Raw genomic sequence first — 19,858 nt, 5'->3', positions numbered from 1 at the left:
TAGTACCTGTGAAGGCTGTGATCCTCTACGTTCTTTTTTTTTTCAGTTGTTCTGCACTTGTGCATCTGGTTCTCTAGGTATCGAATGGACCACGGGGTTCGATCAATCTGCGATATTAGAGGCCACAATTTCTAAAGATGCCGCCTGTAGCATGGCTGCAAGGGATGATGATGAAACGATCGATCGCCATCTGCAAGTTTCAACCCATTATTTTTCACGCGCTGATCAGCAACCTGTTAAATCATAAAGATGACCAGATTTGAAACTCGTGCGCCAGAAGCGCCAGAAAACATTCAGGGGGAGTTTAGTTTCCAAAATTTTTTGGGTTAAAAGTTTTAGATAACGTTTGATCATTAATTAGAAGTATTAATATAGACTAATTATAAAACTAATTACATGGATGAACGGAAAATCATGAGACGAATCTAGTAAGACTAATTAATCTGTCATTAGAGATTCGTTACTGTAGCATGACATTGTTCAATCATAGTCAAATTAGACTTAAAAGATTCATCTCGCAATTTTACCCGGAGATTGTGGAATGAGTTTTGTCAATTATCTACATTTAATACTCCTAATTAGTAGTCAAACTTGTTAGTTACTGTAGCACTCAAATTTTTTTGGAAACTAAACGGGCTCTCAGGCAAACTCGTGCCGAGGATGGGCTCTCCTTCCAGATTTTCTTTTTCTTATTAATGGTTCGTGCAGGGCCCTGCCTCAGCATGTAGGGGCGTAGATATGTCTGCAAATGATGTCGAATGCTGGCTACTGAGAGAAACAAAAGCACAACTCAGGTAAAAATTAGAAGAAACTTTCTTATGTCTTCTGTGACTCCAAACTATTAAGGTACATTTACCGACATGCGACATCTAGTTGAACGAGTTAAATCGAACTCCAGTCCGGAGAACAGAGAACCAGGGTCAGCTGCAAAATTCTGGTTTCACGATAGAGTTTAACCAGAAACATACGCAGTGACTGATCAGTCAGCAACTACTGAGGAACAAAGTGCTGAATCAACAGACATGTTAATCTGATGAACATCATGCATACCGAACAATTATTGAGTTCAGCCGCTCTCTCATCAAAGTCCAAGAGGAAACACGACTTCTAACTTTCTAAGTCAGCTGAAGTCCACGGGTAGACAGTCAGGTTGCATGCATTATGGATGCTCCTAAGAGCTATCATAGATGCACCACCACCATGAGAAGGTTGCAACATATTTACAAAGGCTCGAAGATGAGGTGGAGGTGAATGGTATGCAACTCCAGCGCCCATCAGACCACTTGGAGCATGTGTTAAACTAGTAGCAGATCTGCCAGTGCCAGATGTGTTAGCTACAGCCTGTGGCGAGGTCATAACGGGCTGTCTCAGGAAGTTGTTTGTGGATGGTTGCGCTGCATGTTGAGGTGACTGGTACATGGTTGCTGATGAAGAAAACTGTAGAACTTGCTGCCCTGATAGCTGATTAGACTCTCTCGTAGGTGCACCTAATACAAAGGTGAGCACATCAACAGGATTGGACAAAATTGAATCTATTACTACAACCATCTACAGACGAGAACATAACACTTCCAGAGTAGGATAAGAAACATGATATTATCATAATTGCATGTCTGAACAATCAGTGACAAGAAGATATAATTTCACAATGTCTTTTTTTACTTTGCAAATCAGTCTGATTCATGAATATTTGAATCAAAATAGAATGCAACTCCCCTAAAGGAAGTTTCCAATACATCAAAAGATAGTATATCCACAAAAATGACCAGAATGCCAACCACACCCTTTGATAGTTTGGATCCAAGCGGGATTGTAATGTTGCACTTCGCTAGTGCCACGAAGGTGTGACGTAAAGTGAGTTTTTTTTTTCATTTATCAAGATTGAAAGAACCACAATGCCAAAAGGTTAAAGGTACAAATTTTCTGTTCTATTCTTTTGGTTCCATAAAAACAGTGGTATGGACTATGGAGGGACATAGATTGGCTAGAGCAGTTAGGCAACAAATTCAAGCAATTGGAGTTGTTGACGAATGACTCCAGATTATTGACTACGTTTTGATCGACAATAAGCCAGCCAAGCACAGGACATGTGCTTTACAGAAATTATTTCTATACCACTAAAAAAATTCAGATGTTTTATATTTTCATCACCCCCAATGCAAAAAATATAGAACAAATGTTTTAACTAGTAAGAGTAGTGGATTTCCCAAGTTCATAAGTGTGGCTTCAAATCCTCTTGAGTCTTGACTGCCATTAAATTACAACTTTATTAAATGATGGCCCTATCATCAGTTAAATCAAACAGAAACAACACAACATCCTTAATATGCATAGCTCAGATTAGAGGATAATTGATCCTCAGAATTATAATTTGTTAATTTAGTTTATCTGTAAAACATTTCTAGTAAGTAGTGATCTTCTGGAGATATTTTAGGCTAATCATGTGTTGTGAGTGTGTGTATTACTCCGCAATGGTGTTTTGCTCCTCCAAATCTACCGATATGTCGTACCGATAGCCAGCTTTGATTATTTCACTAAGGTGCATTGTTGCAACCAAACCAATTGTATGTTCACAGGAAAACACATGTAAGCTTCCTCTAATCTATGAAAATCCATCATTACTGATCGTATCGATAAATCTTCGTGAAAAATACCTTGATCATATTGCTCAAAGAAATCAATAAGACTTGGTTAATAAAAAGACAGGACTGATCAATCATAATTATTTGTTAATGGGTCATGCAATCTCTGATGGAACGCACAATGGCAGCAGATGAAGGCTCCAATTCATGTAAAACAGTATGCGCACTTTTTTTTGTTTGTTAAGAAAGAGGTAATGATCAGTAATGTGTACCTATTTGACTGTGTGAAGCAACTCCAGTAGAGGCCTTATGTACAACCTGAAATGTCTTCGCTAATATCTGTTGCTTACATATTTTTTCCTGGAGTATCTCAATATGCTTCTTTTTCTGCAATACTTCCATATCTAAATTATGGAATTGCTCATCAAACTTCCTTTTAACTTCAGCTATTTCCATTTGACGCTCCGAGATAATTTTTTGCCGCTGAGTAAATCCAAGCGGAAACATTGATTAGATACTAACACCACAAGAGTTCGCAATGTCAATATGTTACTTGACTGTTAAGAACACAGGATATATAAGAAATTAATAGAAGAGATTGAGAAACTAACCTTACATAGATGCCTCTTGGTCATTATATCAAGCAGCATAAGCAGTTGACTGATTTCAATTTTTAATGGATCTGATTGAAGACGACTTTCAGGCAGTCCAGAAGTGGAGCCTGTTGTTGTCTGGTTGTTTGACTGTCGCTGAACATTTGATGCTCTGTGCTGATGAGTAGAAGTTTGACAGGTCTGGTCACCATATTGTTGTCTTAAGAATGAATTACAGGCAATTTGCTGCTCAGTGACTTGGGTATTGGAAGAGGTGTGATTGCTAATTGACATAAGCAGTTGAGTAAACTCATTGGTAACTAGATCTGACTGGAGCCCACTTTCAGGCGTATGCTCAACCATGGAGCTTTGTGTCATCTGGTTGGATGATTGTATCTGAGAATTTAATGCCCCATGGCTGTCTAACCCAGTGCTTACTGAAGTATTCACACCAGATGGTTGATACGGCTGGGCAGCACTTTGAGAAGTTGGACCATAAAGTTGTGGTTGTGTTACCACAGCGGGGGCTTCCCCCGCTGTACAGTTTTCAAAAAAAAGTTGTGGTTGTGTTGAAGGTTGAACTAATGTTGATGAAGTTGCAATGGTGCTTCGTTGTTCAGTGACTTGGCCAAAGGAAGAGGTGTCACCACTAGATGCTTCCTTGCTACCTGCAATATCAGCTTCTTGCCTTTGATTCACATCAACTGAAGGCAGCCTTTCCACTTGAGATTCCTGCAGAGAAATTATGTCAAATGATGGTAGAAATTATGATCTTGCATTCATTGCAATAATGACTGTAATGGTCAGACACTAGTAATAATTTGTGCCTTCACTGCAATACCATTTTGGGCGAGATCAAAGTAACATTTTGCTGTCTGATGATTCAGCTTTGTAAGCATGACTCGTCAATCAAACTATAATCAACACATGACCTCTCAATCAAGATATAATCAAAACAAAATGTTTGCATGCAAAACAAAAGGAAAAGTTTTTGCCCACTGATTCATGGTGATTTCCTCTAGCCCACAAACCAACTCAACACTTAATGTTGATTGTCATACAGTAATAAAAAAAAGATTATGAGCTAAAATACCTGATGACACAATGTTGATTCATGATTATTAGAGTCAGACCCATGAGGAAATTTTCTCTGGGACCTAGAACAAGAGCTTTCATGAATAGTGGGACTTATGCAGCTTCGGTTCTCTCCAAAGACTTGAGTTGCATTTTCTGAATCAGCTGATGTTGCCTTATCAAGTACCAATGCTTCATCAATGGCAAACTGAGAACATGATCTCTCCATAATTTGCCCCTTGTTTTGTGGTGGCGACAAGAGGGTGACTTGTGTCCCAACTTTTTCACTCTCCATGGTAGGTGCATAGTTGGACTGAGAAGACATGCCTACAATAGCAATTTCTTCTAGTGAATCAACAGATGAACAATGCTCTGCACCTCCATTTGTTTCTAGTGGTGTTAGCAAGTTTTCTACAACTGGCTCTGTCTGAAACATATCACTCTCCTTATTTGTATGGCTTCCTTCAAGTTCTCTACTGGAAGCAATTTCTTCAATTTCAATAGCTAGAGGTTGCATGTCCAAATATTTGAGCTGATGTTCACATTCAGAATAAGCATGCACATGACAATTTGATTTCTCCATCTCAAATCCAGAATATGCCAAGGAAGTTTCATCAAAACATTTCTTAAGGTAGCCAGCTGTAGCCTCAAATATCCATCGCTCTTTTATTCTCTTCTCTTTGTTTCTATCCTTTATTTGTCTCCTCACAAATTTTATAATCTGGGACTGCATATATCTACGAAAAACTTTACGCAAAATGCAGAAAGTTAGCTTTGGTAGCTTCATCCTGTGATATCTTGCTGTTGGGATGACACGCTCATAATGGACTCTATAGGAACAAGCATGTTCTTCGAAGAATTTGAATTCCAGTTTCTTTAGAGTAATATTGAATTCCTTGCGATCTTTATTCTGATGTAACAATAGTTTACTGAGCCTTTCCGAACAAACTTCATCAATCTTTTTCAGGACATGATGATAATCATGGTAGCTAAAACAGTTTCGCACCCTTTGTTCATGCCTTTCTTTTGATCTAATATAGGAAGAAGGATAATCTATGAGAACTTGATTGCCTCACATTAACAGGTTGATCCCTTATTGAACTATACTTAGACGGCATAACAGTATTTGCAACTCCTCCTTGATAGGAACCTCTTTCAGGTGAAATTGGTCGCTTTGTATTGACTTGCCCATTTTTAATTGCCACTTGAGCAGATGAATGCAACTCTACAACACTTGCAACCACATCCTTGCGAACAAGCTTTTTAAATAAAAATGGTTCATCCTTCCTGAACTCACCTTCTTCTAGTTCAGGGTTGTAAGATGCTTTATCTTCTTCTCCTCTCCTGCCAATCTCAAGTTTCTCAAGCTCATGTGTTCTCTTGCAGGTTTCATTGCTATACATAATGTCTCAGCCCAAATAACAGGTGGCAAAATGGAAAATTATGCTGTTGCCATGAACTAGATTTCCCCTCCGAAGTCACAATACAAAGATGACAATATTAGTTCACTCTATTTTGGTATCATGGTATGAACCCAACTTCTATAAGCACTGGTAAAGTGGGCCACAGTTATCCTGAATAGAAAATAAATGCACAAAGCATAAATGTCAATGGTAGGAAGACACGTTTTATACCAATCATTGAAAGATCAATTTCTTATACTGATTAAGAAGATGTGCTAGCAATATTACTTAACATGAAAAATCAAAAGGAATTTAATACACATATAATTACAGAACGTTTATTTAAGGCACTTGAAAAATCAAAAGGATTGGTGAGCTGATGCAAACAACCGAGTTGCTGGTCAAGGACAAAAAGGGTTTAATTCTATTATCATCCTAGGAGCCTGGTCCATTTGGAACCATCGCAATCGCTGCGTATTTGATGGAATCTCTCCTAACCTGGCCAGTTTTGCTGCAACCATCAAAGAGATGCACCAGTGGTATATTGCTGGGGCTCGAGGAGTTTCTTATCCCCACGCCCTAGCAACTCCAGCCACTTAGGTGGTCCTGTACTTAATGTCGTTTGGTCTAGTTTCTTTCAATTCCTTTTTGTAAGCTTTCTTAAGGTTGTTTAGGGTGGGTTACAGGCCCTTAACTCTGTAACACCTGGGGGCTGTCCCCCCCCCCCCCCCTTCTTCTTAATATATTGATGCACAGCTCTCCTGCGCGTTTGAGAAAAAAAAACTTGAAGAAAATAGCAAGCCCTCGTCAACTGAAACTCATGAGAAAAGTAGAAAACTGTGTTTATGCTAAACAAACGAATAGCAAAGTCCCAACAAACTACTTCAATCAATTCACCTGACGAGCCATGCAAATATAATTGTTTATTTATTTTAGAATGCTTTGCATGGAAAATTCCTTAGAGATTTCATGTGCAGATGGTGTCATATCACGCATTCACTGCTCCAAAGTACAGAAGAAAATTATAGCATGCTGTTTGACAATTCAGTTACACAAATAAGCAAAAAAAACATATCGTTCTAACAAGTCCAGAAAACTATGAACATAATGATTGTCCTAGTTGTAGACAAGGAGTAACAAGAATATAGTAATCAAAAGTATATTAGAAGTATTTTAACACCAAAAATATAACTATGACAACTTAATCAACAATTGCCCCATGCCCACAAATCATGTGTCTATTAAGTGAGACATAAGATGGTTGGTTTCTAGTTTGGTTATTTTGTTGACATCAGAGTATGGATGAATTAGATGATTGACCAAAACAAACATTTGCAACACAAGGACCACATTCAGAAACATAAAACAGAAGCCATTTTAAACCATAACATGTGGCCATCAACTACAGGAGCTTTGATAATTAGGGGCCAACTTTGTGCAAATCATTGATGTGAGGATGCCCATTGTCAAGTTCTACATGAAAGTAGATAAAGGTAATTATAAAATCTCACAAGATCAAGCAATTTACATGAACTAGTGGTGTGAAGGGTGAAAATGTACTAGTCGGCCACTATGTATACGTGGACTGTTCACCCATTTATATATTCCATGGGTGTACAGGGGAATCAGTTTGTTGAATTATATTCAACGTGAGAAGTGAAGTAGAGCCGTGAATGAGATTGACACTCTAATGCAGATGCTACTCCACAATAGAATAAATTCAATAGGTTCTTATCTTTTCACGACCGTGCCTTAGCACGTTTTTCATTAAGAGGGAGAAGAGAGAGGTTCCGTACAAAGAGTTAGTCCTATTACATGCTAAGATCAACAAAGAATAAATTCAATAGGTTCTTATCAACAATGTACATAGCATTTATTAGCATCACAAGTAGGATTAGTGCTAAGATCAAGGGTAGTTGAATGCGATAGATTGGTGCAGTGTATTCCGTACAATGACTGCACATGAAATCCAATAAAAATCAAAGAAAAATTTGCATTGCATGTAGGACAATATCCGGAGCTTTAAACAACAGCTTGTGTGAGAAGACCATTTATTGTTAGGGTCCACATGTAGCTGTGCGATGTCCAGCATAGTGTCTACGTAATGAGCATTATAGTGTCTACGTAATGAATAGTTCATATATACTCTTGTCCTCCATTCAAAAACATCGGGTGCATTTAGTTTCGCAAAAGCTAAAGGTTGTATATTTGCCAACAATTCGAATTATAAGTATGTTTAGTGTAAAAAAAGCCTACACAGCAAGATACATATTTCAAAAATGCTTTCAAACTACTTTGGTTTGGTACATATAAATAATGTATGTCATCACTTTATCAGAACATGAGGATTGAAAGCCAGGTTAAAATAAAATACCTTTGTGTACTCCGCGAAGGGGAGTACAAGACATACATGTGCAACACCTACCATTAGAAATGCCTTATCAAGCAAAGCAATCGCTCCATAAGCCTAGGTTAGACTCATAAAGTTCACTACCGAAAGTAATTAGAAAGAAATTGAAGTTCCCACTAAATCAAGGAGCCCGCAACCACAGCAGTAAACAAATGTTATTACCTATAAATTGAAAAGGTGCAACGGTCCAGTAAATACTCCGCATTCAAAACCGAGCACTTCATGCACATCCAGCGAACATTCCTGCTGGACCGCACAAAAGAAGCACGAAGCAGGAAAATCCCTGGATGCCGACACCAGCCGCATAAACCCCCATCTAAACCGCTCGGGTAGGCAAAACACTACCGCTCAAAATCCTCGCCGCACCGATCGCTCGAAATTTCGGTACCTCAATCGCTAGCCCCCCAAGCCGCCCCTCCACTACTCCAACGAAAATCAACTCACTTCCATACATAAGAAAGAAAAAAAACACTCCCATTCATGCAGGGAAGATTAGAGCGTGCTGGTTGCCATATCACCTACAGATGGAGCGCCGCCGCACCCGGATGGATGATCCCGAATCCGGCGTCCCCGCCCGCGCGCAGCCCGGGAGAGAGATTCCGTGCGGTGAGAGGACGGGGATCGAACAGGGGTTTCGGGCGGAGGCGAGCGGCGTCGCTGCTTTAGCAGGGTCGAGTAGCAGCAGTGGGTTGGATACCGGGGGCTGTGGGTTCAGGGAAGCGTGAACCCAAATGGGCGTCGTGCGGTTCGGAGCCTTGGTACTCGAGTGGCCCCGAAGTCCCCGGGTTTTTTTTTTCATTTGTAGGACGATCGATCATTCGATCATGTCGACCCGAAGTTACCGAACTGCCCCAGGAGGCTTCCCCCTTGTTTAGTTGCAAATTCAAAATTCCAAAAAAAAAATCTGACACCTACCGTGAGACTTAAATCTAGACGAAATAAAAAATACATTGCACAATTTGCCTGTAAATCGCGAGACGAATCTAATGAACCTAATTAGTTCATAATTAGACGCTAAATTACTACAGTGCTGCTACAGTAAACAACCTCTAATGACAGATTAATTAGACTCATTAGATTCGTCTCGCGATTTACAAACGAGTTCTGTAATTAATTTTGTGATTAGTCTATATTTAGTATTTCAAATGTAGAAAAATTCTCTTTAAAAAACTTTACACTCTGCAACTAAACAAGCCTTCATGTTGGGGCTTCCTGCTGGGTCGCTGGCTGCCGGGGCACGTGAACTTTTTTTTGTTTGGCATTTTGTGGTTGCTTGGTTTGATTGCACAAGTCATGACCTGTTTGTTTCCGGGATTTCTTTTAGTCAATGTCACATCGAAGAGAATCTTATTATTTAGAGATATTAAATAAATTTATTTATAAAATATTTTTGACAGATGAGTGCTAATTTGCGAAACGAATCTAATGAGCCTAATTAATCCATGATTTGCTACAGTGATGTTATAGTAACCATCCACTAATTACGGATTAATATACCTCGTTAGATTCGTCTCGTAATTTAGCCCCAGAGTTCTGCAGTTAGTTTTGTAATCAGAATTTATTTAATATTAATAAATATCATGATTTTTTTGAATGAGACAGTTTAAAGTTTAGCACCTAGAACCAAACAACCCCTCAGCTGCCTGGCCCTGGCGTGGCGGACTCGCGGCGTGGCGTGTGGGGCGCGCTTTACTGCCAGCGGTCAGGTCATCTAGCTGGTGGTGGGACCGTGGGGTAGTAAAAGAATCTCATCTATATGACTGTCCACTCGTCGTACTTTAAATTCATCTTCTAAAAGAAATATTTTATTATAGTCATCGATATTCTCTACTCTAAATCCAGTTCTCCTGCACTCATTCATACTCTACATTCATCCTCTATATCAACTACCAATCATGGGACCCACGTGTCATACTCTATTTTACTCTCTTTCCCTCCCCCTTTTCTATCTTCACCCCGCTCCCCACCCCTCCCCTGCACTCGGCTCGTCCCCTGCTCCCGCACGGCGGCGGCCCCCGACGAGATCCACCGGCCGGATCAGCGCCGCCCTCCTCTTCTCTTCACCGGCGCGTCCTCCTCCCTCCTCCTGCCATCAGCGAGGCGGAGCAGCAGTGGCGAGATGGCGGTCGCAGCCCGGCCTACGCGGCGGCGAGTTCGGCGCGCCCTCCTCCCTCCTCTTGCCGCCGGCGAGGCGGAGCAGTAGCGGCGAGATGGCGGTCGCGGCCTGCGCGGCGGCGTCGGGACCCAGCGGCGGCGGGCCGCGGCGGGACGGTGTGGCGGGCCAGCGGCGACGCGCACAGAGCTGCGCACGGGGCAGAGGGGCGACCATGGCGTGCGGAGCTGCGTCTGCATGCGGGGCGGTCCGGCGGCGGCGCCGCCGTGGGCGGAGGAGACGGCGGACAGGTCGGGCAGAGGCGCCGCCGCGCCGCACACCGCCTCACCGCTGCTTTGCGCTCGCGCGCACACCGCCGCTGCTCGGCCCCGTGCGCGCGCACACTCCGTGCGGGCCGGCGGCAGCTGCGGCCCTCTCCCTCCCTCTCCTCTCCTCCGTGCGGGCCAGTGTGGGGCTGCTGCGATGGTGGGCAGCGGGTCGGCGGCGGTCGCGGCGTGGTTGCCTTCCCTTGCCAAATCCCTCGCGGGCCCTTCTCCCGCCGGCGAGCGTGGCGCCAGGTCCCGGTGGCGGTGCGGCATGGCGGTGAGCTCGAGTGCCAGTGAGCTCCGCTGCGGAGCGGAGCGGCCGCGGCAGACCGCGCTGGCCGCAAGGACGGTGGTGGGGCGCCGCCGGGGCACGCGGAGGACCAGGGATGCCGGTGCGAGCGGTTGGGGAAGGGCACGAAAGGACGAAGGGGCCCGCGCATGGCTGTGTACCGTCTCGTCCTTACCATGCTGCATATCGCATGTTGGAAGCCGTCCGGGGAAATGGCGTATGCGTTTACCGTACCCGCTGCAGCGCTCCGATCCGCTATACGCACACGCTATATTATTTAGCGTTTCTTTTACAGGTACCACTGCGGGCAGCCTTAGGCTGTCCGCACCGGCAGTGGTAAATGAAACGGTAAAAGCTATAGCGTGTGTAGAGTTTTTTTTTTTTGCTGCAGCGGCACTCTCTATCGCGAACGCTATGGTTGCGGACGGGGATTGGCACGCCAAATCTAGGGGCGGTAGCGGCCTAATTTAGAGTGTGGTGAGTTTGGCCTCTGCAAAAACTGTGGCGGCCTAATTTGTCTCGTCAACCAAACAGTAATCAAAGTTTGCATGGCGGCCACACCTGTGGCGTGGCGTGTGAGGGCTGCCAACCAAACAGCCGTTAAGATTCAACCATGGTTGGTTGGTCCAACGTATCTCAGTGAACAAGTATCCCTAAGCAAATTGTCAAATACTAAGCTATAGTTATGAGAGATTAATAATGGATCACAAACATGAAGGAGTGTAATATAAATCAGATATTAGTCATTCTATGTCTAATCAGATGACTAATTGTGATTAGTCAATGACTAATCAGACAACTTTCAATTTAGTAGAGCTAATTGAGTCGTTGGGTATAATCGGAACTAAGGAACAGATAAGGGTGATTAGTTTTGACTAATTATGATTAGTCGGACGATCCGATAAAATTGGTGATTAGTGAGGTATGTCCGAGGGGGTTTCATCAACCTCAGAGTCAAAGTCTATTGGCTCAGTTTCTTTAGGCAACTATAAAGGTAGAATGAATGTGCATTTATAAAGCAGGTGTGCTTGTGGTTGTGTATAAGAGCTGCGCCGGCTGCCAGTAGGAATGCATGCCATAATGGTTGTGGGTCCTGCTAGCTCACCCAATCACAACCCACGGAGGAGTTCTCAACCGGCTTGAGCGGGCGTGTAGTAAGACGTCCATCTCCTTCTCTCTCTTTGTCCACGTAGACTCTTAGTCAGCTCCCCACCACCCAGAATATTTGCTCTAAGCATATGTGCATTCATAAGGCCCGTGCCTAGAGGAGTGCGGAAGGTGTGACCGCACAGACCCCCAATTTCTAGGGCTCTCAATTTGAAGCATTTTCAGCCCATTGCATCATTATCTCATAATCTAAATTCACCGGTACAATAAGAAGAGAATTCATCAAGATGACACAGTTTCTATCAATGTTTCGTTTCCCTTACATTTTCACGGTGCTTCATCTCGCTGAGGGTGCCTTCGTGCTATGCGTTGATCACTCATTGTCAGCGTGTCTACTTGAGCACCGGTCGTGCACACGTGGTCGACGCGCTGTCATTTCATGCTCGCAAGGATCTCCCTCACGGAAGCGAGTTGAGACGGTGTTTTTTAGACAGGTCCAGGCTGCCCGGATGCGTAATACCCTACGTCCTGTATGTTATGATTGGTTCTTGCTGATCCCGGGTTGGAGAGTCCAAGACCGGAATGTCTAAGTCGGGTCCCGAAAGAGGGTCCCCTTTACATGTCTTGGGGTCTCTCTATTCAGGCTACAACCATCTTCTTTGCTCTTCTCTAACTTGTGTGAACGCCCCCTTTGCATGGTGGGCGCCGTCTTCCATACCGCTCTGCCCTTGTCAGACAGGCAGGTGGCTTGCCGGGCCCGCTGCAGCAGGCTTTGGGGGGGCATCGGCGTCAAGGGCGCTCCGGGCCATCCCGAGGTAGCCATGGAAGCTGGCGGGTGGACCCCTATGTCCCAGGGTGATCCCGGGGGCACCTGGCGGGACCACGTGCCCCGGGGTGCCCTAGGGGGCATCCCGGGGTGGTCCGATGCGGCCACGTGGCGGTCCCGGAGCTATCTCGCGGTCCCTCATGGCTCGGGGTGACCCTGGTCAACCCCGGGGAGGCGGCTGGGGCCACCCTGGTTTTACCGCGACGCAGGGGTGGGGGGGGCAGTCATCGATGGTGGGTCCCGGCCACCGTCCATCTACAAGTCAATGGGACGGGTAGCTCAGGGGTAAGCTATCCGCCGCCTATCTTCTTATCATCTGAGTGCACGATATCCCCGTAATCATGATGTTCTTCTGGGGAAGCCGCGTGCCTCCTCGGGTTTTTGTATCGAATCTGGCGGCTTGGCGCCGTAACCCGCTGGGTAAAGGTTTTTTTTACCAGGCGGGTGTCTTCGTGAGGAAGGAAAGGCCTCCCCCGGGCTTCTCGCGTCGGCCCGGTGTAACACCTCAGGTGTTTAAAAAAATAATTAGTAAGGTCATTAACCATGTCATCATGCATAATCATCAAGAGTAAATAATGCATTTCTTGTATTGTCTACAAATGCATGTGTATGTATGTGTACATGTGTATGTGTGCAAGTATAGTGTAACTTTGTAACTTTTCATAAAACAACTCAAAATTGGCTAGTAAAATACATCTACACATCCCTATTAACAGGGTCTATAAAAGCCTAGTTGACATCATGATCAAAATAATAATGACTCCACATGAAATGACAAATAATTTGAATCATAGTTTTTGAAAATTTAAAATAACTTTCAAATCATTACTCAAATGAAATTTTGCATGAAATGAAAGTTGTAGGGTTTAAAATTTTGAACAACTTTCGTATTCAAACCTTTTCGAGCTTCCTGTGAAAATTTTGAGAAAATCGCGAGTCAAACACGTTGACCTCTCTTCTCTCTACTCTCTCTCTTTCTTCCTCCTCTCTCTCCCTTCTCTGTTTCTGCACGACAGAGCAGAGCAGCAGCGCTACGACGCCGCCTGCCCTACCGCTGCCTGTGCTATCGCTACGCCCGCCGCCGCCACCACGCTCGTCCATGAGTGCCTACTGTTGCACGCCCCGACGAACGCTCGACGACAACCACACACAGCCGAGCTTCCGCACGCGCGCAGTTGACCAAGGAGCGGAGCAGAGTGGCATGCCTGCCGCCGCTCGCTGATGCCGCTTTGCCGGCTGCGCTCCTACTCGTGGCCTTCCATGATGAGCACGCCAGCGCCTAGTTCCGTCACCCCTGCGACATCGCGCTCTCCTTGCTGCGCCCCTGCCCAGCTCGACGAGACGACTTGTCGACGCCGCATGCCATGGTGCACGTGCCTGCCCGAGCCGTTGCCCGCGGCCGGCCTTCAATGACGAACACGCCCGCACCTACTCGGCCCTTCATTTTTCTTCGAGCCGAAGCTCCCTCACCCCTCACTCTCCACTTCACTTGCCCAAGAACCAAGCCCCAGCCTCACCTGCGCCCAGGCACACCTCCGCCATCACCATGGCCGCCGCCATCACCTGAGCCACCGCGGAGCTCTCCCTTCCGGCCCTCCTCCGCCCGAGCAAGCCCCCTAGCTAGCTTCCCCATGGCTTGGTGAAGCTCCCGACCACCCCACCGCTGCTTCCCCTCGCCGGAGCTCCGCCGCCGCGGCCTGCCGTCGCCGCCGCTCGCCGTGGGCGACCCCTGTCCGGCCGCCCCAAGCCCGTCCGAGCCAACAAACGGGTAGAGCTCAGTCTCCTCTAGCTCCTCCCCCACTTCCTCCTCGCCGCTGGATTTCGGCCGAGAAAGGCCGCCCCTACCCTCCCCCTTCTTCAACCTTCGCCCAGGGACCTACTTGTGAATATTTTTAGGTTTCCAGGGGGTTTTCCGTATGAATCCAGGGGCCTGTCTGCGTTTCTTTTATTCGTTTTTGTTTTCCAAAACAGTGAACTTGTGAAATCGATATAAATTCGCAGAAAAATCGGAAAAATGCAAACTCAATTGATCTGAGTTCTTTGTTAATAGATCTACAACTTTTATTACATGCACTTTTTAATTTGCTCACTGGTTTTAATTCTAGATTAAATACAAATTTATTAGGCACTTAATTAGATCTCAAGTTCTATACACTGCATGGCTACCAGTTTTGGTCAGTATGTTTCATATTAGAAGATTAGTCTTGTGTAAAAGTTTGGTCATCATTTGACACACCTAGCTATAGGTTTTATTTAGGACTTGATGTATGCCTAGGATAAATAGTTTTATTTATTCAAGTTGTTATGTTATGATTCATGGGTTGAAACTTTTACAGTACCTTTAGTTTGGTTCCCAGTTTCTACAGAAAAAGTTTGAGAATTTTTAGTTAAACCAAACTGGACCGAATGATTTTTGGTAAGGAAAAATACATTAAATCAAGAAAAAATAGTTCCTATGCATGGAAAAACATGATATTTTGACCATAGGTCTACTATGTTCACCTAATACCTCTGTAAAAATTTGAGGCTCACTATCTCAGTATAATGGTCTGTATAAATTAATCTTGATCTATGCCACTATAGTTTGCTTAATTTCTCATGCCTTGTGTAATACTCAGTTAAATCTGAAATTTTTACAGCAGCTTCATAATAGGATCATCAACATTTAATTTAAGTTTCATTACCAGTACTTGCTTGGTTTGACCTGTACAATTTATTGTTTTTCTAGTAGTAGCAGCTTATGCTAGTTTTGATAATTAATATACTTGATGAAAATGGTTGAAAATTTGACAGCAAGTTTGTACTCACGTAGTGTACTTTGCATAAAAATTTCACCTTCAGAATTTATCCCTAGTAGCAGTTTTATTTAATCCATGCTCACTTTTAAAAAATGGCAATTCTAAAATTGCAACTCCTACTTGCTTAATGAGTTTAGTGAAATTTATTAACTACTCAATTAATGAATGCCCCTTAATGATAGTAAAGTTATTCCATAGTTATAACTTGAGTGGTGTTGTAAATAGTTATATATCTTTTACCATCAATGCAACTCATGCATGAGCATTACATATAGATACGACTACTCTCGCTGACGGTACGTACGAGCTGGTGCCGAAGTCCGAGAGTGAGCAGCGTGAAGCTCAAGTTAATCTAATTGAAATTGCTGAAGACTTGAACCAAAGTTCAGAAGAGCCCAAGGCTAGCTCCGCTCAGGAAGGCAAGCCCCGGAGCATGTCCTATCTATTTTAAATTTATACAACTACTTATATTCCTATCTACTTGTGCATTTAAGTTTGTAGTAATTATTTGGAACCCTAGTTGCATAATCTTAAGTATATATATTTGAATACTAGCATGTATAGGTCGCTAGTTGGCTATGCTAATGGTTCGGTAGAAGTCGAGTGATTTCCTGTCACTCGCGAGAATTATAGGAGTTGGATGTTTACTACACACTGCAATATAAGGTTTACGGGCGGGGTTGTTGTACTTGTGATACCCCGTCTGTTTAGTGAAAATGGATAAGGCCGCGGTATGTGGTAGTGGTGGTTAAGCGTTTGAACGTACTAACCACATGCCGAGAAATATGGTAATCGGTAAGCTTAAGTATCTGATTGACCCGGGGAGTGGACTTTTCCCTCACCCTCTTTGAACGTTGTTTCTCATGCGGCCACATGCGGGTGCAAGCGTGGTCACGACCCGGCGTCGACCGTGGCGTGGGCTCTTGTAGTCGAAGGGGGTGACCCTGATCCATAAGCCGGAAAGAAAGGGGAAAAGTCGCGTGGGTGACTGGGTCTCCATGCGTGTGTGTTAGGTCTGCCTTGCAAGGTTAACAAATTTGATTCGAATCGTCCGTCTCTCACGGATATTGGGACTGGTTAATCCTTTTGCCACATAGAGTAACAAGTGGAATGTATAATGATGAATCTGGTGGGATGATGAAAGATAATTTTTTTCTACCATATATGCTATTAGATAGATGCTAATGTAGAATGGTTAAGTGAACTAGAACTTGAAAGCTAAAATCTGAAAATAAGGACTTACTCTTTATTATTTTTCGGCAAAAGTAAACCCCTCCAGCAAAAAGCCTTGCATGTCTAGTTAGAGGACTAAGTATATCCTAGTCGGGTAAGCCTTGCTGAATATTAGTATACTCAGCCTTACTTGTGGCTCAACTTTATTTTCAGGTGATACGTTTGAAGATCAGATAGCTAGCTTGACTTGGTCGTGTACTTTGCCTCCTGGTTGGTCGGTGGAGTGGGATACGACTCCGGCCAATGATAACAATGCCGAGTGATGTCATGTACGGGCTTCATCGTGACATCTTATATCGTCGTTTAGAACTCGTTTTATTTCTGCTGCAGTTGAACTCTGAACTACTTTCATTTTGAATTTCAAGTACCTTTATGAGATTTCGAACTTGGTTTGTAATAATTAAGTTAAAACTCTGTAATGTAATATATTTGTGAAATGTTGTACTCTTTGTACTCACCTTCGTATGAGTTGCATGTAAGCTTTGGGTTCGATCGACGCTCTGGTGGATTCTTCGGGACTTTACCCGACAGCACTGCCGGATTACTCCGTTTGAAGTGCGTGTTAGCCGGGATTACCTTTAGAGTGATGGTTAGCGCACTTGAGCCGGATTAATTTGGGCGGTTCTGCCACACCCGGGTCCTGGCCCGCCCCGTACGGGCGCCCATCTTCATGGACGGTCGTTCTGGGCGTGGGCCCCCAGCCGCGCTTGGCTGACGTCGCCGGCTGACGCCGCTGGTGGGCCATCTTCCTTTGACCACATATTTGTCCGGGGTTATGGGTACCCCATTCCCATTGCGCTGACATTAATGATAAGATTTCATTCCAAAAAAATATGAGTCATGTTAAAATTCTAAATATTTAAATTAATATGATTTTTTCCAATGCAACTATTACATATACAGATTTTTGTAGAACATATAACTTAGCAAGTTACCAGGATAATAGAAAAAGGCGGAAAGCTACGGCATAATCAAGGTACGTACTGTAGGAATATGGGGTAGCAAAAACAAAAATTTTCTACCGCATAAACCAGGATTACTGCAGTTATAGATCACGGGATTACCACTAGACGCACGGATGCGAAACTTTTGTCGCGCATCGATGTAGTCGAACAGATGGAAGCCGGCAGTGCAGTTGCGAGAACCTCCTCACGTGCGGCTCGTTCTTGTGCAGCAGATGCGGCACCTTCAAGGTATCCACACGTACGGGAAGAAGCGTCGCGATCCGGACTGCTAGGTCCGCGAAGGCGACCTAGGGCTTGGGCGCACAGAAAAACAGCTAGGGTTCTTAGGCGCCACCCTCCTCTGTTTATATAGCCCCTTAGGTAGGCTGCCTTGGGCCCCACCTTGGGCGCCCCTCTTTTGGGCCGAAAAGGCCCATTAGTGCACCTAAGCCCAGTCTAATTCGGATCTCATCCTTATTAGGCTTCTTTCCCTTAAGTGTGTGACTCTATGGGCTCATATGCGAATAGACATGGCCCAAGTACTCTTACTCGGCCCAATAGTAGACAGTGGCCTCTAGCAAGACATGTCAACTCCTATACGCACACAAAGATCATATCAGACGAGCCGCCACAATATCATATACATGTTGTTCCCTTTGCCTCACGATATTTGGTCTAACTTAAAGCCGACCACTCTTTCTCGATCCTGTGATTCGGAATCCTTCGTTAACTCTTAACCCCAGCATGGCCATGTATTTCCTGATCCGAATCACTCGAGGGGCCCAGAGACATCTCTCTTGTAGAGAGGGGCAAATCCCATCTTGACCGACTATGTCTCACAGCATGCTTCTTGACAGACCCGAAAGCCACCTTTATGACTACCCTGTTACGGTGCAGCGTTTGATGGCTCCTAAGTAAGTCGGTTCACATCTTGAGTACATACGACGATCTCAGGTCTTAGTACACAGTGTACATATTGTGTAATGAGAAATCACCATCTCTCGTGTTGGGTTAGTTCAGACTCATGTCCCACATGAGGCCACATTATTAGTTTGACATCTACATGTCCATGACTTGTGAAACATAGTCATCAACTAATATATGTGCTAGTCTAATATCCATGTGTGTCCTCACATGAACTCCGACTAGGAACAGCTTTAGAATAACCATTCAAGTAAAGAGTCTCACAGACAATTCACATAATTGTCAATCAATACAAGTTGCCTTTCATGGATATTCAAGGAACACTTCATTAATCATGAATATAAGGAAATATGATCATCTCTATGATTGCCTCTAGGGCATATTTCCAACACGTACTACAATCACTTAACATAGAGAAGCAAGTCTTCTTCTTCCTTAAACAAAAGATAAAATCATTTAGCCCTGAAGAAGAAATTAATACGTGATAAATGATATAGACATTTGCGTTGGTTGAAATCAAGGTATCACAGTATTATTTTTTTAAAAAATATTCATGGAGACATTATGATTAAGGCGACTAGAAATCAGTGGGACTATGAAAATATTTTGGTAGTATGGTATAAGCTAAGAAACCGATCACGTACAGGAACGGTGACACGTAGTTTTTTTTTTTTTTTGTTATTAAACGGTTGGGAGGGAAGTTGAAACATCTTAAACATATGATGTTGGATATTTTCTTTCTTTGTTTTTATAACCAAGGAGGAAATCTGTATAATAATGGGTAAACAGCATAAAATGGTTGCTTGCATCTGTTTATCATCAGCAGTTTTATGTTGATATTTATACGGTATTGATATTGATATAATCGTATAGGAGTATGTTCGGCCCAAAAGAATAATTACCATATGAACCAACATTGTCGGGCCATCTGGCCCAGTTCGTGGGCCACGGTCTGGTTTCTAGGCCGTGTTCTAAAACTAGCTGCTCGGATCCCGGGCCGACAGTCTGATGCGGCCCATCGCTCTTGACTGGGCTGGGAAAGCAGTGAGCCTTTCCGGCTTTCCCGGTGTAAAGGCCGTGCGCGCAGCAGCGCACCACGACCGAGAGCCGACGGATCTCAACCAGGGATGTTGGTGGTGGTTGCCTGGTTGGTGGGAGAAAAGGACCCCGCGCAACGTGCACCAACCCTCCTGTACACCCCCGGCACACCAAACCAAGTACCAACCCATTTCGAAAAAAAAACGAAGGCAGACCCAC

The 19,858-nt window shown here is 44.1% G+C and overlaps 2 protein-coding genes across 3 annotated transcripts; both read right to left on the bottom strand.

Moving 5' to 3' along the window:
• Positions 1–795: 795 nt before the first annotated feature.
• LOC120656505 (mucin-4-like) lies at positions 796–8,836 on the bottom strand. Of its 2 annotated transcripts, none has more exons than XM_039934609.1 (5): positions 8,581–8,836; positions 4,269–5,823; positions 3,194–3,907; positions 2,855–3,065; positions 796–1,487 (listed from the first exon to the last, which is right to left on the bottom strand). In XM_039934609.1, the coding sequence occupies exons 2-5, from the start codon at positions 5,034–5,036 to the stop codon at positions 1,108–1,110; spliced, it is 2,073 nt and encodes a 690-aa protein (XP_039790543.1). In that variant the 5' UTR covers positions 5,037–5,823; positions 8,581–8,836; the 3' UTR covers positions 796–1,107. The 2 variants fall into 2 exon arrangements, with proteins under 2 accessions (XP_039790543.1, XP_039790544.1); XM_039934610.1 differs by having other exon boundaries at positions 8,585–8,802.
• Positions 8,837–10,099: 1,263 nt separating this feature from the next.
• On the bottom strand, positions 10,100–10,753 carry LOC120653639. The gene has a single exon (XM_039931338.1). The coding sequence runs from the start codon at positions 10,751–10,753 to the stop codon at positions 10,100–10,102; it is 654 nt and encodes a 217-aa protein (XP_039787272.1).
• Between the last annotated feature and the right edge of the window lie 9,105 nt (positions 10,754–19,858).

This window comes from Panicum virgatum, chromosome 1N, assembly GCF_016808335.1.
Source record: "Panicum virgatum strain AP13 chromosome 1N, P.virgatum_v5, whole genome shotgun sequence".
NCBI lineage: Eukaryota > Viridiplantae > Streptophyta > Magnoliopsida > Poales > Poaceae > Panicum > Panicum virgatum.
The sequence above is the reverse complement of the archived record's forward strand: the minus strand, read 5'-3'. Positions and strand labels throughout refer to the sequence as shown.